The sequence below is a fragment of the Mustelus asterias genome, chromosome 16 (genome assembly GCF_964213995.1).
Source record: "Mustelus asterias chromosome 16, sMusAst1.hap1.1, whole genome shotgun sequence".
NCBI classification, from domain to species: Eukaryota; Metazoa; Chordata; class Chondrichthyes; order Carcharhiniformes; family Triakidae; genus Mustelus; species Mustelus asterias.
The window spans coordinates 18,374,565-18,400,610 of NC_135816.1; the positions used below are offsets into that span (position 1 = coordinate 18,374,565).

General features: G+C 42.2%; 1 protein-coding gene across 8 annotated transcripts in view; it reads right to left on the reverse strand.

Moving 5' to 3' along the window:
• Positions 1 to 1,830: 1,830 nt before the first annotated feature.
• LOC144505038 (uncharacterized) overlaps positions 1,831 to 26,046 on the reverse strand; it is a 28,416-nt gene continuing 4,200 nt past the window's right edge. For 2 of the 8 annotated variants that reach the window (XM_078230724.1, XM_078230727.1), the window contains exons 2-5: positions 20,520 to 20,652; positions 11,750 to 12,012; positions 5,215 to 5,292; positions 1,831 to 3,768 (exon numbers count right to left, since the gene is read on the reverse strand). In XM_078230724.1, coding sequence (XP_078086850.1) covers positions 3,687 to 3,768; positions 5,215 to 5,292; positions 11,750 to 12,012; positions 20,520 to 20,597 — 501 coding nt within the window. In that variant the 5' untranslated portion in view covers positions 20,598 to 20,652 and the 3' untranslated portion in view covers positions 1,831 to 3,686. Of the gene's footprint in view, positions 3,769 to 4,998; positions 5,293 to 11,749; positions 12,031 to 20,519; positions 20,653 to 23,752; positions 23,864 to 26,046 lie in introns of those variants that run through there. The other 6 variants (XR_013499757.1, XR_013499759.1, XM_078230726.1 and 3 more) reach the window with 6 other exon arrangements.

The window sequence follows — 26,046 nt, forward strand, 5'->3', positions numbered from 1 at the left end:
AAATCAACTAAATCTGGACATTACAACCTTGAATGTTTGGTAATGAAAGTTATTTTAGTAGATATTCAACTGGACAAAGGATCATTGACTGGAATTAGAGTAGCTATGTCATTTTAAATATAAATAATATTGGTTTGGCAGCAGCAAAGTGCTTAATAAGCCTTTACCTGCTTCCTTTAAGTGCAGTTGAGATTTAGATTGAGATTGAGATATAGCATGGAGAAGTACTGTTCCTGCCAAATATTTTTATTAAACTCCAAGGAATATAAGTTTATTCTAAACCCTGAAGAGAGGCAGGATCCTGGTGTAGGAAACACAGAGTAGGGGATTTTAACATTGATGAGCTCATGTGATACAGAAGTCTGAGATCACGGGCAGGGATTTTATGGCCTTGCTCATCCTGAAACTGTAAAATCCTGCCTAAGGTCAATGGATTTTTCCATGATCGGCCCCCTCGCCCGCTCCGATTCCCGTGGCGGACGGGGAGGTAAAAGTCCGGCCCACGTACCAACTGAATCAAGAACAGCTTCATCCCTGCTGCCATCAGACTTTTGAATGCACCTACCTTATATTAAGCTGATCTTTGTCTACATCCTAGCTATGACTGTAACACTATATTCTGCATCCACTCCTTTCCTTCTCTATATACAGTATGCTTTGTCTGTATAGTGCGCAAGAAACAATACTTTTCATTGTATACTAATACATGTGACAATAATAAATCAAATCAAATCATGAGTTAGGTACAGGTGACAGGTTAAAGTTGACTAAAATGTTTGAGTGCCTGAAAGCTGACTCCCAGCATGCTTTGGTCCATCTGCAAACCAACAGCAGATATCCACTCCATCTGATGAAGGAGCAGCACTCCGAAAGCTAATGGCATTTGCTACCAAATAAACCTGTTGGACTTTAACCTGGTGTTGTTAAAACTCTTACTGTGTTTACCCCAGTCCAACGCCGGCATCTCCACATCATGACCAACAACTTGCACAGCGCTTTTAACATCTTGCAGTGAAAAGCACTAAGGCTCTTCATAGAAGCCTTATCAAATAGAATTTGTCACTGAGCCACATAAACAGATATCAGGTCAGGTGACCAAAAGATTCAGATTGGAGCTAGTTTTAAACAGCATCTTAAAGGAGAAGAGAGAGGTAGAGAATCATTGAGATTCAGGGAGTGATTCCCAGAGATCAGGCTGAGACAATTAAAGGCAATTCTCCTGGGGCATATTGATTAACATTGACGGTGCTCAGCTGACCAGAATGGGAGGGGGAGCACAGACATCGCAGAGATTTCTAGGACTGGGAAGGCTTTAGAGTGGAGGCATTTAAAACTGAGGTGCTGCCGGACTGGGAACTGAAACAAATCAGCAAGCACAAAGGTGACTGGTGAATATAAAATCCCTACAGTGCAGAAGGAGACCATTTGGCCCATTGAGTCTGCACCGACCACACTCCCACCCTATTCTTGCAACCCCACATGTCTACCCTGCGAACGCCCTTGACATTAGGGTCAATTTATCATGGCCAATCCACCTAACCTGCACATCTTTGGACTGTGCGGGGAAACTGGAGCACCCAGAGGAAATACACGCAGACACGGGGAGAACGTGCAAACTCCACACATATAGTGACCCAAGGCCAGAATTGAACCTGGGTCCCTGGTGCTGTGAGGCAGCAACACTAATCACTGTGATTTGATGCAAACCAAGATAAGGATAACAGCTTAAATTAGTAAATCATGTTTGACAGATCAGTTAGAGTTTTTTGAGGTATAGATCAAGGACAACCAGTGGATGTGGTGTATTTGGATTTTCAGAAGGCTTTTGATAAGGTACCAGAAGGGATTTATTAAACAAAATCAGATATAGGATTGGAGGTAATACATTGGTATGGATTGAAAATTAGTTAACAGACAGAAATCAGTGTAGGAATAAAGGGTTTAATCTCGGGATGGTGGGATGTTACAAGTGGGGTACCTCAAGGATCAATGCTGAGGCCACAGCTGTTCATAATCTATATAAATAATTTGGATGTGGGGACCACAAGTAATAATTCCAAGTTTGCCGATGACCCAAAACCAGGTTGGGAATGTAAATTGTGAGGTAATTATTCCAGGAGATTTGGACAGGCTAAGTGAACAGGCAAGAAAGAATATGACAGATGGAATATAATGTGAATAAATGTGTATTTATTAATTGCGGCATAAAAATTAGAAAGGCAGAGTATTCCTTCAATGGTGAGAGTTTGGGAATTGTTGATGTCCAAAAGGACCCGGGTTTCCTGGTTCATAAGTCACTGAAAGCTAGCATGTAGGTGCAGCAAGCTACAGTGAGTCTCGGATCGAGTTCTGGATAAGGGCTGGCTATTTAAAACTGTGAAGATGGGGAGTTTCTTCACTAAGAGGGTGGTGAATCTTTGAAATTCTTTACCCCAGAGGGTTGTGGAAGCTCAGTCATTGCGCATGTTCAAGACAAAAACAAATAGATTTCTGGATATAAATGACATCAAGGCATATAGAGATAGCACAGGAAAGTGTTCTTGAGGTAGATGTTCAACCATGATCTAATGGCAGAGCAAGCTTGACGTGCCAAGTGGCTTGCTTCTGTTCCTTTATTCCCAGCATCTTCTATGAAGTTAAACATATCCAAAATTCTGCTGCTAACTGTATGCTTTGACTAAGCTTGGGATCATTCGTTCTAATTTATCTTTGTCTAATCTGTCTGATAATTCTCCTGTACAGTTCCTTTGGACATTTTACTACAGTAAAAATGCTATATAAATGCCATTTGTTAATTGTGTTGTTGATGCACCTTCAATATGAATGAGCTGCTCTTGGATTCATTGGCCTGGTTTTCAGCATGATGGAGAGGCTCACCATCATACTGAAAATCCTGGAAATAGCTGAAGATTCTAAGTCCCGACCTTGAACCTGGTATTTCACATCTTTGCTGGGATGGGACTGGAGTCAGGCTGGAGCTTACACATGCACAATTTGCAGGGGTAGCTAGTCATTTGTATCATCGGCTGCCTCCACTGATGTGAAATTTTGGAAGAACAGGTATGTGGCATCCGGAGTGCGCAGATTCAAACAGTAAGAGCTCTGAATTTGGTGGAGATGTTGGACTGCTCTAGACAGGTATGGCATCCCTTTGGCTAGGGTCCCATGATATCTTTGGGAGAGTAAGGTACCCCTTGGGATTGTTAAAAGTGAACATGATTGTGCACTTTTTACAAACTAATTGGAACTGAACACCTGTAAAAGAGCTGTCAAACTGCTAAGGAACTGTCAACTGCAAATAAACTGCCCTGCTGTCAAACCTTTACAGGAAGTCTCAAAGCTGTCATGGAACAGTCTAAGGATACTTGATGAGTTGGTACCGAGGGGTGAGAGGCAGGTGGGGGGCATGAATTGGTGTGATTTAGCATTAAGTATCAGGCAATGGGTGTGGGTAGCAGGGCAGCGATTGGCATGGGGGTGTGGGGGCAAAGGGAGTGCATGGGGGTGAGGACAGGGAGGATGTTTTATTTTATTTAAACAGAGTGTTGTTTAAATAAGAGGCAAGCCTTGAGCCCAGCCCGCCTTGACACCCTGGCAGCTTGTACATTCATGCGGGGTTGTCCTTCCCGACTCATTTTTTCTGCCTGCCTCATCCAAGTATAAATCCGATCGCAGGGCAGCCACTTTTAAAGGTTAGATTTGGTGAGTGTGACACAAGGACAAAAATCTAGAGATTTCCACCGATTGCTGCAGCATGCTTGAAGATTCCTGTTGAGAGAAAAATTACAAATTAGTACGAGCACATGTAGAATGTTGCAATTTAGCACTATGGAAATGACCTGATCACTTGCTGCTGAAATCGAAGGTAATTGAGTGTTGTATGATAAGAAGACTGCTGGTTTTTAATTCTGGCACAGTGCAGCTTGGAGGTTTGAATCTCCACACCAATGATGGTCAAAACTGCCAAAATGCCATGTTCTCTTGCACTTCCTCCTCTACAATTATTAACTTTGAAGTTATTAGAAGACCAGTTTGAGTTCTCTCCCCCTCCCTAGTGTTCTGTACTCTCATCTCCCACAATGGAATAAAGAACAGATCTTTAACTGGCTACACTTCAAGTTCCTGTGGAAGAAGGTCAATAAATTTTACTTACCTGCAATCTGGGAGTCTGGCCCCTTAAGTAATATGGTTGCAAGGCCCATCTTTCTTCTTGACACTTTATATGAGGGGGAGTGTTCCTGCTGCCTGAGCTGGCAAACCCACCTGTGTTTGGCCAGCTTGCCCCATAGCCATTTAATGACTTTTAAATGGCGTGAGGTGGGACTTCCAAACTCACCCGAGGGGAAGTCCCGTCTCTTGTCCCAGCGGCGCCATCAGGAGCGGTGGCCACTGCTGGGAATACAGCTTGAGCCCTGAAGAAGAGAAACTCGGAGTGTGGAACGAGGTGATTCCAGGATCTTCCTGTAGCCAGGCTTGAAGACCCTTTTCCAGAGGGTGGGAATTGGGGGGTGGGGGGGAATGTAATTCAAGGTGGATATGGCAGAGGGGAAGGGAAATTCAGAGTGGGATGGGGGTAATGGGGGCAACATGGTGACACAGTGGTTAGCACTGCTGCCTCACTGTGCCAGGATCCTGGGTTTGATTCCCAGCTTGGGTGACTGTCTGTGCGGAGTCTGCACATTCTCCCCGTGTCTGCGTGGATTTCCTCCCGATGCTCTGGTTTCCTCCCACAGTCCGAAAGACGTGCTGGTTAGGTGCATTGGCCATGACAAATTCTCCCTCAGTGTACCCGAACAGGCGCCGAAGTGTGGCGATTAGGGGATTTTCACAGTAACTTCATTGCAGTGTTAATGTAAGCCTACTTGTGACACTAATAAATAAACTTTAAACTTAATGGGGGTGCTCTGATAGATTTATAAATCCCCACTGAATTCAGAAATCCAAGATTTATAGATCTAAACAGTTGTAAAACAATTTTAAAAATTGCAAACTTTTTTTGCCTTTGAAGTTGCTATTTTATTTTCAAAGTTACTCAAGGGAACTACAAAATCGATGACTTATTTTCTTCAGAGTGGTCTTGATGTTGTTAGATAGTTAATTGTGATCTAATTGTCGGGAGAGCATCATATCTGGTAATACGATGAAAATCCTCAATCAATAAAATGCGCCAAGTGTCCCATCACCAGGCCATGGTCTCTCAGAATTCTGGCTTGCCTGTTCAAATGATGGTACCAAAGTGGGGACATTCCTGGTGGTATACTTTGAAACTGTCTCCCAACGTTCCTGGGACATCTATGATAAATAAGAATCATACACGTAATGGAGATTAAATTCAGGACAACAAAAAAAGATTGTCAATTGTTGTAACAATTACTTCTCCCTTTTTCCTTTATCACAATCTGTTCCAATTAGTTACTTGACTATAAAGAAGTAGACCTGCAGTTTTCTAGTACTTTAATAAAGTATGGTATTATGATATAATGATCATGCCATTAATGATATAATGGTCATATAATGGTAATGTGTCTGTGTTGTAATCTCCAATACAGCACAGACCATAGGAATGGTCTCTCACATCATATATCAGCCAATTCAGCACAAGTGGAGATTCAACTAGGGAACTTGCTAGTTTGTGTGTCAGATACTCGCAGGAATATATGTATTGAAATGTTCAATCTCTTGAGCCTATTCTTCCATTCAGTTAGATCATGGCAGTAATGTACTTTAATACTATCAGCCTTCCTTGGCTTCAGAGGGGGAGGGGTAGCATTATTGGTCAGAGATTGTATCACAGTGTCAGAGAGGAGGTTTGATGAGGACTTATCTGTTGAGGTAGTATGGGCGGAGATTAGAAATAGGAGAGGAGAGGTCACCCTGTTGGGAGTCTTTTATAGACCTCCTAAAAGTTCTAGAGAGGTTGAGGAAAGGATTGCGGAGTCAATCCTGCTTAGGAGTGAAAGTAATAGGGCAATTGTTATGGGGGATTTTAACTTGACTAATATTGACTGGAATTGTTATAGCTCTAGCTCGTTAGAGGGGTCAGTTTTTGTTCAAAGCGTGCAGGAAGGTTTTTTGACTCAGTATGTAGACAGGCCAACTAGAGGTGAGGCTATATTGGATCTGGTGCTGGGAAATGAGCCAGACCAGGTGCTAGACTTGGAAGTTGGTGTGCATTTTGGTGATAGTGACCACAATTCGGTTACGTTCACCTTAGTGATGGAAAGGGATAGGCATGAACCTCGGGCCAGTGGTTTTAGCTGGGGGAAGGGTAATTATGAGGCTATTAGGAGAGAATTAGGAAACATAGGTTGGACTAGGAGATTACAGGGACTGGGAACGTCCGACATGTGGAGTTTTTTCAAGGAGCAGCTACTGCGAGTCTGTGATAGGTATGTCCCTGTCAGGCAAGGAGGAATTGGTAGGGCTAGGGAACCGTGGTGCACCAAAAAAGTTTCTTTGTTGGTTAAAAAGAAAAAGGAGGCTTATGTTCGGATGAGACGTGAGCACTCGGGTAGTGCACTAGAAAGCTTTAGATTGGCTAAGAGGGAGTTGAAGAGCGAGCTTAGAAGGGCTAAAAGGGGACATGAGAAGACTTTGGCGGATAGGGTTAAAGAGAATCCTAAGGCGTTCTATAGGTATGTCAAGAACAGAAGGTTGGTTAGGGCAAGTTTAGGGCCAGTTATAGATGGCAGAGGGAAGTTATGTGTGGAACCGGAGGAGATTGGTGAAGCATTGAACCAATATTTCTCTTCGGTGTTCACGCAAGGGGACATGAATATAGCTGAGGAGGACACTGGGTTGCAAGGGAGTAGAATAGACAGTATTACAGTTGATAAGGAGGATGTGCAGGATATTCTGGAGGGTCTGAAAATAGATAAATCCCCTGGTCCGGATGGGATTTATCCAAGGATTCTCTGGGAGGCAAGAGAAGTGATTGCAGAGCCTCTGGCTCTGATCTTCAGGTCGTCGTTGGCCTCTGGTATAGTACCAGAAGATTGGAGGTTAGCGAATGTTGTCCCATTGTTTAAGAAGGGGAACAGAGACTTCCCCGGGAATTATAGACCGGTGAGTCTCACTTCTGTTGTCGGCAAGATGTTGGAAAAAATTATAAGGGATAGGATTTATAGTTATTTGGAGAGTAATGAATTGATAGGTGATAGTCAGCATGGTTTTGTGGCAGGTAGGTCGTGCCTTACTAACCTTATTGAGTTTTTTGAGAAAGTGACCAAGGAGGTGGATGGGGGCAAGGCAGTGGACGTGGTATATATGGATTTTAGTAAGGCGTTTGATAAGGTTCACCATGGTAGGCTTCTGCAGAAAATGCAGATGTATGGGATTGGGGGTGATCTAGGAAATTGGATCAGGAATTGGCTAGCGGATAGGAAACAGAGGGTGGTGGTTGATAGTAAATATTCATCATGGAGTGCGGTTACAAGTGGTGTACCTCAGGGATCTGTTTTGGGGCCACTGCTGTTTGTAATATTTATTAATGATCTGGATGAGGGTATAGTTGGGTGGATTAGCAAATTTGCTGATGACACCAAAGTCGGTGGTGTGGTAGACAGTGAGGAAGGGTGTCGTAGTTTGCAGGAAGACTTAGACAGGTTGCAAAGTTGGGCCGAGAGGTGGCGGATGGAGTTTAATGCGGAGAAGTGTGAGGTAATTCACTTTGGTAGGAATAACAGATGTGTTGAGTATAGGGCTAACGGGAGGACTTTGAATAGTGTGGAGGAGCAGAGGGATCTAGGTGTATGTGTGCATAGATCCCTGAAAGTTGGGAATCAAGTAGATAAGGTTGTTAAGAAGGCATATGGTGTCTTGGCGTTTATTGGTAGGGGGATTGAATTTAGGAGTCGTAGCGTTATGTTGCAACTGTACACAACTCTGGTGCGGCCGCACTTGGAGTACTGTGTGCAGTTCTGGTCCCCACATTACAGGAAGGATGTGGAGGCTTTGGAGAGGGTGCAGAGGAGGTTTACCAGGATGTTGCCTGGTATGGAGGGGAGATCCTATGAGGAGAGGCTGAGGGATTTGGGATTGTTTTCGCTGGAAAGGCGGCGGCGAAGAGGGGATCTTATTGAAACATATAAGATGATTAGAGGTTTAGATAGGGTGGATAGTGATAGCCTTTTTCCTCTGATGGAGAAATCCAGCACGAGGGGGCATGGCTTTAAATTGAGGGGGGGTAGTTATAGAACCGATGTCAGGGGTAGGTTCTTTACCCAGAGGGTGGTGAGGGATTGGAATGCCCTGCCAGCATCAGTAGTAAATGCGCCTAGTTTGGGGGCGTTTAAGAGATCCGTAGATAGGTTCATGGACGAAAAGAAATTGGTTTAGGTTGGAGGGTCACAGTTTTTTTTTTAACTGGTCGGTGCAACATCGTGGGCCGAAGGGCCTGTTCTGCGCTGTAATGTTCTATGTTCTATGTTCTATGTTCTATGTTCATATCCCTTCTACCTTCTCAAGGGCAATTAGGGGGATGGGCAATAAATACTGTCCAGCCAGCAAAGCCCACGTCCCACAATTGAATAAAGAAAAACATCTTTATCTAACAAAGATCGATCATTCTCTGTGTTGACATTTTCTATTGACCTAACCACTACAACTTTTTTGGTGGCCATGATGTGGAGATGCTGGCGTTGGACTGGGGTGGGCACCGTAAGAAGTCTCACAACACCAGGTTAAAGTCCAACAGGTTTATTTGGAATCACGAGCTTTCAGAGCGCTGCTCCTTCATCAGGTGAATGGACAAGGTTCTTTGGTGGACAAGGTTCCAGATTACCACTATCTGTTGTGTGAAGAAATGCTTCCTAACATCATCACTCTAATTTTAAGATTATGACTCCTGGTTCTGGACTCCAGTACCTGGGAATAGTTGTTCTCAATCTACAGTCCAAAGATGTGCGGGTTAGGTTGATTGGCCCTGCTAAAATTGCCCCTTAGTGTCCTGAGATGCGTAGGTTAGAGGGATTAGTGGGTAAAATATGTAGGGATATGGGGGTAGGGCCTGGGGGGATTGTGGTCGGTGCAGACTCGATGGGCCAAATGGCCTCTTTCTGCACTGTAGGGTTCTATGATACTCTGTAAACTTCTGTAACTATCTGCAACAACTCAATAGATCATGCCTTAGTTGTCAATACTTAAGAAAATACAAATTTACTTTATGTAACTTGCTCTTTTAATTTAACTCTTTTTAGCCTTGATGTCATTTTGCACGAATCTGGATTAATTCCAGATTCATGCAGAATAATATTCTTCCTGATGTGCAATGCCCAAAACTGAACACAGGCTTAGCCCAAACAGAGCTTTATACATCAATAAAATAACATTTTAGGGCAGCACGGTAGCACAGTGGTTAGCACTGCTGCTTCACAGCTCCAGGGACCTGAGTTCGATTCCCGGCTTGGGTCACTGTCTGTGTGGAGTTTGCACATTCTCCTCGTGTCTGCGTGGGTTTCCTCCGGGTGCTACGGTTTCCTCCCACAGTCCAAAAGATGTGCGGGTTAGGTTGATTGGCCATGCTAAAATTGCCCCTTAGTGTCCTGGGATGCGTAGATTCGAGGGATTAGTGGATAAAATATGTAGGGATATGGGGGTAGGGCCTGGGTGGGATTGTGGTCGGTGCAGACTCGATGGGCTGAATGGCCTCTTTCTGTACTGTAGGGTTTCTATGATTTCTATGAACATTTACTCTTTTGTGTTGCAACACCCTTGAAATAAAGACCAATATTCCTTTTAAATTACCTTTCACATGCATCCACTGGTTTGTAGCGATTTTTATGCTAAATTTTAAATCTCCATGTTCTTCCACACTTTCTAGCTTCTCACAGTATTTTTTAAAACTCTTATTTAACTTTCTCAGGTCTAAAGAAGGTGATCTCACAAATCCCCACACTGCATGTCCTCAACCACAGGTTCACCTCTCACTTAATTTAACAACTTCCCTTTGAAACTTTCCACTCTAATCTACATCCACCTTGGACTCACTGTCCTAACCTCTGAAGCAATTAATGAAGGTTGGTTTGGAGATTATTTTTTTGTTTTATTCAAATCCTTTATGAGAGATTTTTCAACAAAGTGAGACTGGTGACATTTTGTCAGAGAATAGGTTTCTACTTGCAATCCCTCAGTGAGTTACGGATCTAAGCAAGGTCTCCTAGGGAGGATGACAAATCAAAATTGACATGTTTTCCCGAAGCAAGGGGGGATGGTTAAAAGTCAGAGGTTTGGGCACCTGTCCATTCTCACAGGCTGCTCAACCCAGTTGGCTGCAGTAGAACATGTACAGTCTTGAGAATGGGAAGCTACTTTGGTGTGATTCAAAAGTGAGAAGAATTCAACTTAATATTTTTCAATACTACAGGTAAGAGAAGGACTGTGAGATTTGAACTTTAGTTTTAACATCAATTTATATTGGTGCTCAGTATACTGCAAACATCTAATTCAACAATGATGTCTTAAATTATGCCGATAATATTTAAGTTTAAGTTTGTTTATTAGTGTCACAAGTAGGCTTACATTAATACTGAAATGAAGTTACTGTGAAAATCTCCTAGTCGCCACACTCCGGCGCCTGTTCAGGTACACATGGCCAATGCACCTAACCAGCACGTTTTTCGGACTGTGGGAGGAAACTGGAGCACCCAGAGGAAACCCACACAGACATGGGGAGAACGTGCAGACTCCGCATAGTGACCCAAGCCGGGAATCAAACCCAGGTCCCTGGCACTGTGAAGAAACAGTGCTAACCACTGTGCCATTGTGCTGCCTCAGTTAAAGTGTGATGTTAGTGTACCTTTAAGAGATTTTTTAAAAAATGATGATCTCTGCAGCTCTCACAGCTCCAGTGTTTCTCAGCTAACAGCCTGAGTTGGCTTTTCTCATTGTTGCCGAGCTGACTATGATGAGTCCTTTTATTGCTCCTTAAATGGTTTAAATGGGGATGTTTATGTTTACCTTGGGATTGATTTTATGGCCCTGCATTGTTAGTAGGAAGGTTCTGGTCAGGTTTTTTTTCCTTCCTAGGGAATTCAAGGTTTCATTTTCAGTTTTTGGCTAGCTGCAGTTTGAATTTTAGTTTTAGAAGGGACAGCAAGCGAAAAAGAAGTGTTTCCCTCTCTCCCTGTTGTTTTGGAAATTCTGTTCTTATCTCAAAGAAAAGCTATCTTCCTGCAGTAACAATTCTGCAGTTGATAGCTTGACCAGGGAGTCTCTCCCTGGGGCTTTGAGAAGCTATTTTGTCTTCAACATGTTCTGAGTGAGTTCAGAGGACTGCAGACTTCAACCAAAGGACTTAATTTCCAGGATCATGTAGGCATTAGTCTTTGCTGTGTTGAACTTGTTTAAAGGGTTTTGTCTATGGAAGGTTTTGGTTTTGAGTGGAACACATTAGATATATTTGTTAAGGGTTATACATTATAGTGTTTTTATTTGTAATTGATAAAAGTTGTTGCTAATTTTCTTACTATAAATGTTAACTATGTTCTTAAATAAATTTTGTTTAATAAAAGCTCCCCAGTGGGTTATTTGAAGCATACCTGAAGTGAAACATATCATGCTTATCCTAAATTCAAGATGCAAAACTCAGGCAGGCTCCATAGAACACTTTGGAGTTTCTGACCTGAACCATAACAAAAGTTAATGAACATTTTATAGGTCAATTTTAAATCTGAAAGGGAATGGAAATTGAATCCTCTGTTATTCCATATTCTTAGAGAAACCGCTTTTACACTTCTCTTATATTCCTGACCTAAATTTGTTAGTGCTGAGAGGTGTGAATCTTCTTGAGCTTTGCTTTGTGGATCTGGATGTACTGGATACTGATGATCTTGACTTTTCAGTGGTCGACGAAGATTCTGAACTCCTTTTAGACGCTGAAGATTCTGAACTTTTTTTGGACCCGGAAGATTCTGAACTTTTTTTGGACGCTGAAGGCTTTTTGGCTGCCGAACCTTTTTTGAGAGTTGAACTTCTTTTGGGCGATTTTCGACATTCACAGGGCTGAGATTCTTTCTAAAATGAAAGGAATTCCTGAACAAAGAGAAGATATAGCAATGTTCTCCCCAGATCAAGAGGTTTATATTACAAATTATTTCTACACAAAGATGTACAAGTGACAACAAATTGCACACAAAAAGTGCAGCATTTTTTCTAAATTTAAACTTTAAATCTATAATTGTTGTAGATTTTAATCCCTAGTTATAGCACATAAGCATAACTTACTTCTTCTTTACAGGTATTAGGAATTTAGGAACTTAACAAGGTTAACAGTTGAACTTGACATGAAATCAAAATATAAGTCCCTTAACAAGATTAGCAGGTGGCTAGAGGAATTGAGGTGCAAATTGCCATATCAGGAAAATAGTTCACCTGAGATTAATGGGGCTATACAAATGATAATGTCTAAAGGCAAGGCATCTGAGAGAAGTAGACAGCCAAATCCATGGGGTGGACTATCAAAGAGACTGAACACTATAACTACTAGAACCCTCATTGGGGAAGGAGGCTAGTTTTCCTTCCAACACTCAGACAGGCATCTCCATCAAATCTTCAGAGAGGTCAGTTCCATCTCTGATCAGAGCCATGGACGCCTGTTCTATCCAACATTTAGAGCCACGGTAGATTGTAGATATTCTCCTAGTTTCGTGCTTTTGTTGAACCAGGAAAAGACATTTCGTCGGATGTGGTTATCTAGCTTGTATTGCGTGGTTGTTATTAGCTGGATTTGACTAACATGCCGGAATTATACCGCCCCGCCCGCCATGGAATCGGAGCGGGCAAGGGGCGGACAACGGAAATGTCCATTGACCTCGGGCAAGAATTTCGGTCTCGTTCAAGCGAGGCCGTAAAATCCCGCCCATCGAGTTAATAATTTGGATGTTGTTTGAGAAGACGGGTGTCTCAGTGATTTCAGAGAACGTGGACATGTTTTGGGAACAAGAGGTGATTTCAGATAAAAAAGTGTGTGCAGTCATGAACCTATTTAAGTGTTATAGTGTATATTTGCCTTTCTTGTCGCGTGTTTTGCTTTTACTTCAATAAATACCCTTATTAATTGTTTACACAACAACTAGTTCTTCACTGGGTTCTTCATTGTTCCTCACATTATTCCAAATAAATATACAGCACTAAGAACTAGTGTTTCAAGTTATCCTTCGGGGTTTTGAGACACTCTTGCAGGAAATATTAGTGGGGTTCTTAACACAGGTTCCTTTCTTACATATAGGGACTGTAGGCTAAATAAAAGTTTAGTAAGACCTGATTTCAAGCCATGATTTACCATCTGACCACACCATTCCCAGTGGGCAGCATGCGAAACATTGACCTAACAACACGCAAGAGTAGCGTGTCCTTCTCAAAGGGAAGCTGCTCTGAATTAAAGGAGCTGCTCCTGACTGTCACCACTTTAATTGGAGAGAATGGAAATGGAGCTCTGAGTTTGGAACCTGCACGTCACACATATGCCACACCCCTCTTCCCAGACAACATCCAATTTATTAACTCTATGGGTGGGATTTTTATGGCCTGCATTCCCTGAGCTTGATGGAAGGGGTCATGCTCTACATCATGGGGCCGGCTACGGCAGAGCATCTGGGATCACAAGAACTCTGAGAATGATTGTAAGTTCCTGCCATAGTCCCTTCCCAGCTCCCCTTCATCTTTATGCTATGATACGGGCATGAAGTGCAAGCTACAGATGGTGTGATCATTTTGCCTAACAGCCAACATTCTCATCCCAAATCTCCTCTTTTCAGAACACAAGAACAGCTGAGTGGCCAGCCACTGAGGTCTCAGAACGAAAATGGGGAGCGGCACTAGACCTCCAAACAAGAAAGACTGTCACTTGATCTAACTCTCACAGCCACTGGCATCGTGCAAACTTTAGAGGCTAGTCTGCATTTGGCCTCTGCGTGTGTTGCGTCACAGGACATGAGTGAGCTGCAGCCAGACTAGAAGAAAAAGATCATTTCACAGCTCTCCGAACATTGAGGTCACAGATGAGTTCTACTGCAGGGAACTCAGATGAGGATGAAAGTAGGCAGGGAATCATACAGAAGTTGGAGCCCATCTTTCCCTGTGTTGAAACTGTGGTCAACTCCATGACAGCACTAGAGACCCAACTATGATGGAGCGTCTGGTGGCTGCTGTCTCAATTTCCATTTCAGCACAGGCAGAAGCCACCAAATGTCTATGCTGCAGCGGAAGGTCAGACTGTGATCATGAGATCCATACTTGTTGCCATGCAGGCTCAGACAGTTCAAGGAGAAAATTGACATTATTCCATGTCAATTAAAGGTGACTGGCAAAAGAATCAGAGCGAGTGATTAGGGTCTGGAATGCAGAACCCGAGAGTGTGGTAGAAGCAAATTCAATTGAGACTTTCAAAAGGGAATTGGATGATTATCAAAAGAGAAAAAAATTGCAGGCCTTTAGTGAAAATGTTGGAGAATGGGATTAGCTGAGTACATTTTACAGGGAGCTGGCAAGCACATGATGGGCCAAATGGCCTTTTGTGTTGTAACCATCTATTGACCATGTAATTTTTCTTTCAAAATCTCTGTAGATGAAGCAATGCCAACAAAATGACATGGGAATTTGTGCACAAATGAATGCTGTCCATGGCACCTTTGAATAATAATACCTGATTGTGAGTTAAACTTACAATATAATTTAATCTTTGCTTTGAAGATTCTCATGTTAGAGAGTCCACTGGTGATTATCGTTATGTACCTGCTACCTTTCCATTAATAGATTACGCTCTAATAGGATCTCCGATTGTAATCTGATCACAGACCTGTGCACCTACCTGTAACAGAATAACTAAAAATGCTTCGACGTGCAATAATAGGTTTTCCCACCACTGGTGCTGCCTGGTTTCACCCAGGTCCCTCCATCATTTTATTTTGTCCCCCACTTGTCCAGTGTCTAAAATATCACACAAGTCAATGTTAAAATCTCTCCTCCATTGCTCACAAAGCTGACAGCTGGTAAGGAATATGATCTATATATATATATATATATGTATATTTATAAATTCTGTCTGCAAAAGATGTGCCTGCCTCTGACCCTACCTCCAGCCCTGTCTTACATCTCACCGCTCAGCCTCAGATGACCCTGATTCTGCCTTTAAAAATATTGGGGGTGATTCTCCCATCTCAGCGGAGTGGTGGGGGGGATCCAGGCTAGCAATCGGGCTATGGGGGGTGGGGTCACACGGCTGGCAATGCGGGGGTTGCAGTTGGCCGGCAAACAAGGGCCACTGCACGTTTGCCGATCTCGGCACTGACAGATTGGCGCATGCGCAGTGGCCTGCTCAGCACTATGCTGCCGGCCTCTCCAGCAGGAAGATTTTCGGACTGATTTGCGCAAGTGCACTCTGCACCGCACAGAATGTGGAAGATTCATTTTGAAACTCCCCCTGAAAAGACCAGCAGGATTTACTCCAGTTTTTATGCAAATTCGTCACTTAAGCTGGAATTTTACCGGCACCTCTGCCCTGGAATCGGGGTGGGTGCAGCTGGCAGAATGGCATTCTCCGTTGGCCTTGGGCGGGACCTTACCAGCCCCTGGCAGGCGAGGCGATAAAGTTCTGGCACCTATGTGCCATATAACCTTCTCCTGAGAGCCCAGCTGCCACTTCTCTTCCTCCATCTTCCTGCTGCTTGTCCAGCTCTGTGTCATCTCTGCCTATTCTCCCTTACATGCTCAAGGCCAATGGGGCAATAAACTACCGCACCCATATGCGTGAGCAAGTAGTTTGTGCAGAATCTTTGAAGTCCGGCAAAGGTTTATCTGCACATCCCACACCACTCACAGTAGACTTCCGCAGATTTAAATAACCCTGAAAATGGTCAAAATCTTCACAGTCACAGCAAAAACCTGTAGAACTCTCAGCAATAAACTGAATGTAGTTGATAATTCCTTTAAATAGCACTCATTGTGGTGGGGGTGATGTCCATCCTGCTGCTAAACAATTGCTCAGTTTTGCAAGGTTAAGAGAGGCCATTAGCTAAAGCGTTAAGCTTCAAAATGGCATCAAATCAGCATTACATGCCCTCATTAAAATGGCAGCCAGTGTAGCTAGCAGTCGAAGTATATGCATATGCCATGGACATCTTTAGAGGCAAAATTACACTTGTAATGGCAAATAAGAGATGCTACAGAGCTCAATTACTTTGCCAACTCTGCCTTTGCTCGATAAAAAAATATAGCTGAAGCTGCCTACAACTTGCACACTCCGATCCTGCTACTGCTACTGATGCAAGATGTGGCTCAATGTCTTCCACCATTTGGAAGCTAAATGGCATTAATCAGACCAAAACACAAGTGCTGCAGAGCTGGACTGCAGCCTTGACAATACCTTTGGTTTGTAAAAAACTGATGACTCTTGTCTTAGCCTGGAGAACTCCAGCACATCAGTGCAAAAGATAAGGCTGAAGCTCTATTCTATTATATTCTATTATCCATCTTGGCCTCCTCCAGAGGTCCCCAGCATCACAGATGCTAGTTTTCAACCAATTCAATTAACTCCACATGATATCAAGAAATGGATGAAGGCATTGGATGTGGCAAAGGCTATGGGTCCTGACAATATTCTGGCAATAGTACTGAAGATCTGTGCTCCTAGACCATGTCAAACCCCTAGCCAAGCCATTCCAGTACAATTACAACACTGGCATCTAGCCACCAATGTGGAAAATTTGCCCAGGTATGTCCTGTACACAAAAAGCAGAACAAATCCAACCCGGCCAAGTACTGCCCAATCAGTCTATTCTCAATCATTAGTGAAATGATAGAAGGAGTCACTAATGGTGCTATCAATCAGCACTTCCTCAGGAATAACCTGTTCACTGATGCTCAGTTTGGTTTCCCCCACGGCCACTCAGCTGCTGACCTCATAACAGCCTTGGTTTAAAATGGACGAAAGAGCTGATCTCCAGAGGTGAGGTAAGAGTGACTACCCTTGATGTCAAGGTAGCATTTGGCTGAGTGTAGCATCAAAGAGCTTTAGCAAAACTGGAGTCAGTGGGAATCAGGGGGAAAACTCTCCACTGGTTGCAGTCATGCCAAGCACTAAAGAAGATGGTTGTGGTTGTCGGAGGTTAGTTATCTCAGTTCTAAGACATCACAGCAGGAGTTCCTCAAGGTGGTGTCCTAGACCCAGCCATCTTCAGCTGCTTCATTAATGACCTCCTTCCATCATAAGGTCAGAAGTGGGGATGTTCGCTGATGATTGAATAATGTTCAGCACCATTCGTGACTCCTCAGATACTGAAGCATTCCATGTCTAAATGCAGCAAGACCTGGACAATATCCAAGCTTGGGCTGACAAGTGTCAAGCAACATTTGCACTACACAAGTGCCAGGCAATGACCATCTCCAACAATGGGGAATCTAACAATCACCCCTTGACAATCAATGGCATTACTATTGTTAAAACCCCTACTATCAACATCCTGTGGGTTACCATTGACCAGAAACTGGACGAGCCATATAAATGTTGTGGATACAAGAGCAGTTCAGAAACTAGGAATCCTTTACTGAGTGACTTACCTCTTGATTTCCCCAAAGCCTTTCAACCATTTACAAGGAACAAGTCAGGAGTGTGGTGGATTATTTTCCACTTGCTTGGATGAGTGCTGCTCCAACAACACTCAAGAAACTTGTTATTATCCAATACAATCCATTTGATTGGTACCCCGTCTACTGACATGCAATCCCTCCACCACTGGCGCAGAGTAGTAGTAGTGTGTACCAACTACAAGATGCACTGCAGGACCTCATCAAGACTCCTTAAGCGGCACCTTTTAAACCCATGATCGCTACCATCTAGAAGGACAAGGGCAGCAGATTCTTGGGAACACCATCACCATGAAGTTCCCCTTCAAGCCACTCATCATCCTGAGTTGGAAATATATCACCTGTTCGGGTCAATGCACCTAACCAGCACGTCTTTCAAACTGTCCGGAGGAAACCCACGCAGACATGGGGAGAACATGCAAACTCCACACAGACAGTGACCCAAGCTGGGAATCAAACCTGTGCCCCTGGCACTGTGAGGCAGCAGTGCTAACCACTGTGCCACCATGCCGCCATAAGTATAATAAGGCAGATCACCACCACCTTCCCAAGGGCAATTGGGAATGGGTAATAAATTCTGATCTCGCCAGCGAAGCCCACATCCCTTGAATGAATGGAAGAAAAACCCTATCCTGTTTGAATGCTACTCACAAAAGATGCTGCTCAGCCTCTGGTCCCCATCTTGAACAATTTAGAAAATTAATGGCTTTGCTAGGCCTGCGGTCTTGCTCTGTTCCAACCCAGTCTTGTGGATGGTAATACAAGAACTTCCATTCATTTATCACTTTCAATTACCCCAGGATATTCCGACGCACTTCACAATGAAAACAGAAATAAAGTGAGTCGTCAAATCTGATTATTAGCTTGATAGATACGATTGAAACATTACTAAAAATTCAATTGATCATTGCAATGATTTTGTTTAAGGGCCCTATCTGCTAAGGTCCTAAGCTCTGGAATTCCCTCCCTGAAATTCTAAAGGCAGGATTTTCTGGCCGCGCTCGCCCCGAGACTGGAAAATCCCACTCAAGGTCAATGGACCTTTGCATGATCTGTGTCTCGCCTGCTACGATTCCCATGGTGGGTGGAACGGGAAAGTTCCACCTTGTGTCTCCATCTCTCTTATCTTCTTTAAGACTTTCCTTTCCTTACCCTTTTGACCAAGCTTTTGGTCATCTGTCTCAATATCTCCTTATGGGACTCAGTGTCAAATTTTGTTTAATAATGTTCCTGTGAGGCACCTTGGAATGTTTTACTATGTTAATGGTGCTATATGAATGTAAGTTGTTATTGTTGTAGTTTATTGACAGAGAAATGTTACCAGATACTAGTAGATGCATTGGTTTTAATTTTCCAAAATTCCCTAGATTCTCGAAAGATCCCATCAGATTGGAAAATAGCAAAAATGACCCCTCCAATCAAGAAAAGAGAGAGATAGAAAGAAGAAAACTAGAGCCCAGGGTGGCATGGTGCACAGTGGTTAGCATTGCTGCCTCACAGCACCAACAACCTGGGTTCAATTCCAGCCTTGAGTGACTGTGTGGAGTTTGCATGTTCTCCCCATGTCTGCATGGGTTTCCTCCAGGTGCTCCGGTTTCCTCCCACAGTTCAAAGATGTGCAGGTTAGCTGGATTAAAGTTTATTTATTTATTAGTCACAAGTAGACTTACATTCACACTGCAATGAAGTTACTGTGAAAATCCCCTAGTCACCACACTCCGGCGCCTCTTCGGGTACACTGAGGGAGAATTTAGCATTACCATTGCACCTAACCCACACACCTTTGGAGTGTGGGAGGAATCCGGAACACCCGGAGGAAACCCACGCAGCCACGGGGAGAACGTGCAAACTCCGCACAGGCAGTGGCCCAAGCCAGGAATCGAACCCAGGTTCCTGGCACTGTGAGGCAGCAGTTCTAATCACCATGCCGCCCATTAGTGGGATATATACATGGGGCTAAGGGGATAGGACCTGGGTGGAAGGCTCTGTTGGAGAGTCGGTGCAGACTCGATGAGCAGAATGGCCTTCTTCTGTATTGTAGGGAGTCTATGATTCTGTGAAAATAGCATCATGGCTTGTAAATCCACTTGAGAAGACATATGAGTTTCCTTTTATGGTTCATTCAAAGGACAGCAACTCAGACAGCATAAGATTCTTTCACGACTGCACTGGTGCACTGGCCTAGATTTTTTTTTGCTGAAATCTCTGGTGTGTCTGAGTCAGGGGCGAGAACGCTACCATTAAGCCAGGATAGAACTACTGCACTACTGTACCCCTTTATGAGATTGCAGCAACATTAATCAACTATCAGGACATAGTAAGAGCCTTTTGTGTGTACTTGGGAAGTTTGCCTTGAATATTTGATTAAAATTCTGATGTTTCAATTTATAACGTTTATTTATTCGTGTCACAAGTAGGCTTACATTAACACTGCAATGAAGTTACTGTGAGACTTCACTTCAATGTCTCCTCTTTTGCATCTAGTTTATGTTTGAAGTTGCGCAATGTGCTGTTTTTTCAGTATTTTTCAGACACAATTGTATTGATTAATATATTTTAACACATAAACTAATACGTTAGTTACCTAATAGGACTAATAACATGTACCAGTTGTATTTAATTTGGAGTTTGCTATAAAATATATTGCTTTAACATTGATTTAAAGCAAAACAAATTTGGCTTAATAAAATCCCAATGTAATATTTTGGCATTCATTCTTAATTAATACATCTGTGAAACATGTTAGGAAATCATCTGCAAACTTGAATTCTGTTGAACTGTGTCTATCTAGAGTTGATAACATTATTCAGCTTATCAACATCAATCTTTATTGTTCTTGGATTAGCATTTGTACATTTATAACTCTAAATAGTACCCACAGTTATCCATACATTTCTTGTTTCTACTATTATAAGGCCCAGATAAAAAGTCATCCTTACTTCTATACGTTCCATGGCTGCAATTCTCTTATCAAGGAATCGTTGTTTCTTTAACGCTTCCATGTGGAATGCTGCCATTTTCAGATACCTAATGGCTCAAGTAGATCTGGTCATGAGCAAGGAGGATCTGAAACTTTTAAGTTCACATTGTTAATCATTAATCAGTTGTTACCATAGTAACTGTAACCAAAGCTCCATGTTTGCTTGTGTTCTGATTTATGGTGTTTCTTACTAACCTCTTAGTTTATATGGCTCTCCAGTGTTTGTTTATTAATTCGTAGGCCATGGAGAATTATTATCAACGAATGTCTGCATCAGATCATAGAACCAAACTGTGTGGAAGGAGGCTATTTGACTGCTCACTCTTTCAAAGAGCTACCAATTTGTGCCACTCCCTTGGACTTTCTCTATTGCCCTACATTTCCTTCCCATTCAAGAATTGTGTGCATAAGAAACCCCATCTCATCTCTGCTCCTGCACTTCATTGAAAATTATAATATTGATGGTCCATAGTATGTAGCTGCTGGTGTTTCAGGGCCCATAACCCTTTAATGCAATGTTGTACTATAGTCATGGTGAGATAAAACATAATTTACATTGAATTATGCAGTAACAATAAGAAGACAGTGTTAATATGACACGACCAGGTAGGTGATTCTAAATGCCTTTGCCTGATATCACCATTCATCAGTGAGATTTGCATGTTATACTCACGCTTTTCAATTTGTTTTTATTGGAAAGGTGAAGGATCAAGTATCATCATGGTTGAAAAGAATATTAGAAAGGATAAGGAAATTGTGCAGTGAACAGACCCACAGAGTGGTAACGAAATGATGTGGGACCTAAGTGAGCAGTACTTCTAAATGTTAATTTGGTTAGAATGGGAATTAAAAGCAAAGGGAGAAGCAGAAGCCAATTACCGTATCTGAAATTATAGTTAAAGAAAGAGTATAAATTTAAATTTTTACTAGCACATATAGTAACAATAATACATGGTGGAACAATTCCTGCAGAGTGTGAGCATTTCGAATGGCAGATAGGGACTTGGCCAAACACAAGTGCAGGATTAGATATATTTGCACTCACGAGGCAGCATTTTCTGAGAATGGGGCTCATGTAATGAACTAACAATGCTAGGAGTTATGGGTTTTAAACAAAAAGAAAATATGTAGTTTACACACGTAGATTCAAAGTAACATACAACAGGTTTATTCAAAAACTGCTCTCTGCATAGAACAGAAATTGAAAGTAAACGTCAGCCTGTGAAACACCCTGATGACATCACCATCAAACCATGTGACTAGCTCTGAAAGAAATCATGCAACAACTTAAATATGTAACATCTCTCCCTCTTTATTTCTGTGGTCATGACAACAAATTACTACATTGCACATAGGATCAATAATACTCTAGATATAGTACAATGCATCATTAATCATTATACAACCAGAGGATGTCTGTCTTTGGTTGTGTATGACATTCGGTAATTTGGCTATCCTTGACCCTAGGAGTATGATTTGGAACTTAAGTAGACACTTCTTAAAACTAATTCTGCATCATTCTCATGTGGTATAGTAGCAAAGGCACAATCATCAGACAACCTAGATTCAACTAAGTCTTCCGTAGTAGTCATTACAACACTAGGGACTAAAGAAGTTGGTACTCTTGGATGTGATTTGGAGAAATCATTTTGAGATGACAACAATTGGTCAGCATGGCGTCACCGAATTAATTTATCTTCAGTTTGAACCGTGTAAAAAATTGGACCTGCTTTTGCTAAAGCAATGGCTGGTATCCAGCCCAGTCCTGGAGGTCAGTGTTTAAGAATAAGGGTCTTATTCTTAAGCATAAGAACATGAATAAGTTTAATACATCTAAGACTGAGGAGAATTTTTTTCTCTCAGAGTGTCATTAGCCTTTGGAACTTTCTTCCCCAGAGTGCAAGTGAGGCAAGGATCATTGCATATTTTTATATCAGACTTAGATAGATTCTTGGCTAACAAGGGACTCAAAGGATATGCAGGAATGTGGAGCTTATTGAATGATGGAGCAGGCTTGAGGGGCCAAGTGGCCTACTCCTAATTCATACATTTGTATGTTTGCATACCAAGAAGAGCTCCCCTACTGTTCCACTAACAGTGAAATGGAATCTATTACATCTATCTGATACGTCTACATCCCAAGAATTAATATTCTAAAAGGTGCTGTAGCACAATCGACCAGCTCACATAGTTAAGAGTCAACCATGTTTTTGAAGGATTGGAATCACATATGGAACAGGTGACATAACAGTAGCAAATTTCCTTCCCCAAAGGCCTTATTCGTGAACCAGTTGCATCTTTACAACGATGCAACAGCTTCCCTGACCTGTACTTGTTTTTTACTTCTATGTTCTTAAAACAAATAGTTCAAATTCTTATATGCCATGGTGAGATTTAGTTATCTTTCTGATCTTCTTCAATATGTGAAACAACTGTTCCTACTCCATAAGGTGAAGCATCGCAAGCAAGCAGTGATTCTAGCTTCATACAAAAATGAACCAATATTTCAGACTTCTGCAAAGCATCTTTGACAGCCTTGCATACTCTCTCACATTCTGTTGTCCAGTGCCATGACATTCACACATAGTAAGTTATGCAATGGCTTCAATAATGAAGCTAAGTTAGGAACAAATTTGCCACAATAATTTACTAATACTCAAAAGGACCTCTACCGCGCCACATTCGTTGGATGTGATGCTTCTAAAACAGCGTCCATCTTTTTACGTGCTTTATGTAGGCTTTTACTATCAATAACCTGACCCAAATACTGGACTGACATCTGGAAAAAGTCACACCTGATACACGGACCATGTGCTTGAAGACATTCCAATGTTGCTTCTAAATTATTCAAGTTCTCTTGTTCACTGGACTCTGTAATTAGAATATCATCCAGGTGAAATTGTACACCAGAGAGACCACTTAAAATCTGCTCCATCAATCTTTGGAATGGGGCTCGTGTGGGTGTTATTCCAAAAGTCAATCTTTTATGATGAAAAAGACTGTTATGAATAACGATGGTAAGCTATGGTTGAAATTCAGCAGCTACGTTCATCTGTTAAAAGTATGTGAAAGATCAATCTTGCTGAATTTCTGGCGACCTGACAATCCAGCAAACAAATCTTCAATTAAAGGAAGCGGATATTGATCAGCACATAACACTGGATTTATGGTTTTAAAAAAAATCACAATTACCTTAGACCACATGGAGGGACAACTCCGCTGTTTGTCCACTCAACTCAACATTGACCAAGATTTGACCTTTTAACGGCACAATCTCTTCCATGTATGTCCTTGAAATCACATCTGCTGGTTTTAAAGGAAGATGCTTCAGCTTTTGTTGGTATGTAATCTCAGGAATTAAAGATATAGCAGTATCAGTATCAACCTCCCTTCTAATATGTTGTCCACTTAAATTCGGAATCACCCAAAATCTATGTGATTCACCTTGTATGTTCAGTTGGAACTCTTCATCATATTTCTGGACATTCTCTTCTTTACAGTCTTAATTATTTTCTTCCAAGTTGTAAATTATTTTTGTGGATTGCAACTTGTTCTCTTCTTGAAGGTATCCAGATTCTTCTTTTGAATATTCTTCCCAGGGGAAGCTGGTCTAGCCCAACAAGCTTTTGCAATGCGACCCATTTTGCCAAAATTCTTGCATTGACTATCCTTGCTCCTGCATTCACTCGCTGAATGGCCCATTTTGGCACATCTATGACATGCTTGTTGTTGTTTTGACTTTTTAATGGGCAGTTCCCAACTTGTAGATCTTCATTCCTGCACCAAATGGGCGTCACGGTGGCACAGTGATTAGTACTGCTGCCTCACAGTGCCAGGGATCAGGGCTCGATTCCCGGCTTGGATCGCTGTCTGTGTGGAGTCTGCACGTTCTCCCCGTGCCTGCATGGGTTTCCTCCGGGTGCTCCGGTTTCCTCCCACAGTTCAAAAGACGTGCTGGTTAAGTGCATCGGCCATGTTAAGTTCTCCCTCAGTATACCCAGACACCAGAGAGTGGCGACTAGAGGATTTTCACAGTAACTTCATTGTAGTGTTAATGTAAGCCTACCTGTGACACTAATAAATAAACTTTTAAAAAAAACTTTAAAAATTGTAAAGCTTCTTTAGCAGTCAGTTCCATCAGCAGTGCAATTTCTACTGCTGTCTTTAAAGTCAAAGCATGTTCAGGAAGCAATCTTCTTTGGATAGCCTCACTTTGGACAATGCAAACGAGACAAGAAGAGTATCTTCTAATGACTCATCAAACTTACAATGTTGTGCCAGTCTTTTTAAGGTTGATGACCATTGTCGCTTGATGTAAAAACCTATCAGTTTCGCTAATGTCCTTTAGGGGAGGAAGTCTGCCACCCTTACCTGGTCTGGCCTACATGTGACTGTTGATCCTTTGAAATGGCCTAGCAAGCCATTTAGTTCAAGGGCAATTAGGGACGGTGATAAATGCTGGCCTGAAATGCCTTGAATGAATAAAAAAAGCCAGTTTTTATGGTCCCATTTGGGATGACAATGTAACAAAGGAAAGGCCTGATATCTTACAAAATGGGTTTAGGAGATGAGGAAGCAGATCCAAAAATTTCAGATTACTTCCGGAGCCAATGCTAAAAAAGTGAAGGTTTGCAAGACGATACGGAGCTCAATGTGTGGTTACAGTGTGATTTCAGGACAATTTACCGGCCCTTGACATCATTGTGAAGGAAATGGGAGTTTGTCAGCAAAGATGGGAAGCATGCGAACAGGAGAGGAACTAATGTGCTGGAAAAATAGTGTAGAGCTATTTAAACTCAGAAGGAGGAGGGCAGGAAAAATAACAGCAAGAGCAAGCATATATGTAGATGTGGCTAATATACAAATTTAGCACGAGGGATTGCTTGTAGAATAAGTAAAGTTAATAATGGAAGAAAACCAACTGTTTCATTCAAAGACTAAGATGAATGAACAAATTGTTTACTTGGACAAAGAGGATTAATAGAAAAGAAGCACCATTTTATGTTCAAATGAAATGCAAAGTGAAAGCATCACAATGTTCAGAGTGTTGAAAATAATGCCAGTAAATTGGAAGTAATTAGTCTCAGAAGATAAAGATTTCTTACCATTAAGAGAAACTTTGGCTGAAAACTGGGCAAAAACTAGAAAATAAATATGAGGTTGCAATATTTTTAGGAAACATAGAAACAAAAAATCAGAGAATGAATAGGCCCTTTGGTTCCCCCGAGCCTGCTCGCCATTCTATATGATCATGGCTGATCCTCTATCTCAAGGCCATGCTACTACTCTCTCTCTATGCGCCTTGATGTTCTTTGTGTCAAGAAATCTATTCCCTTCTTAAATATATTCAACGACTTGGCCTCCACCGCCTTCAGTGGATGGAGCTATTACAAGGGGGCATAACTATAGGGTTCATGGTGGGAGATATAGGAAGGATATCAGAGGTAGGTTCTTCACGCAGAGAGTGGTTGGGGTGTGGAATGGAC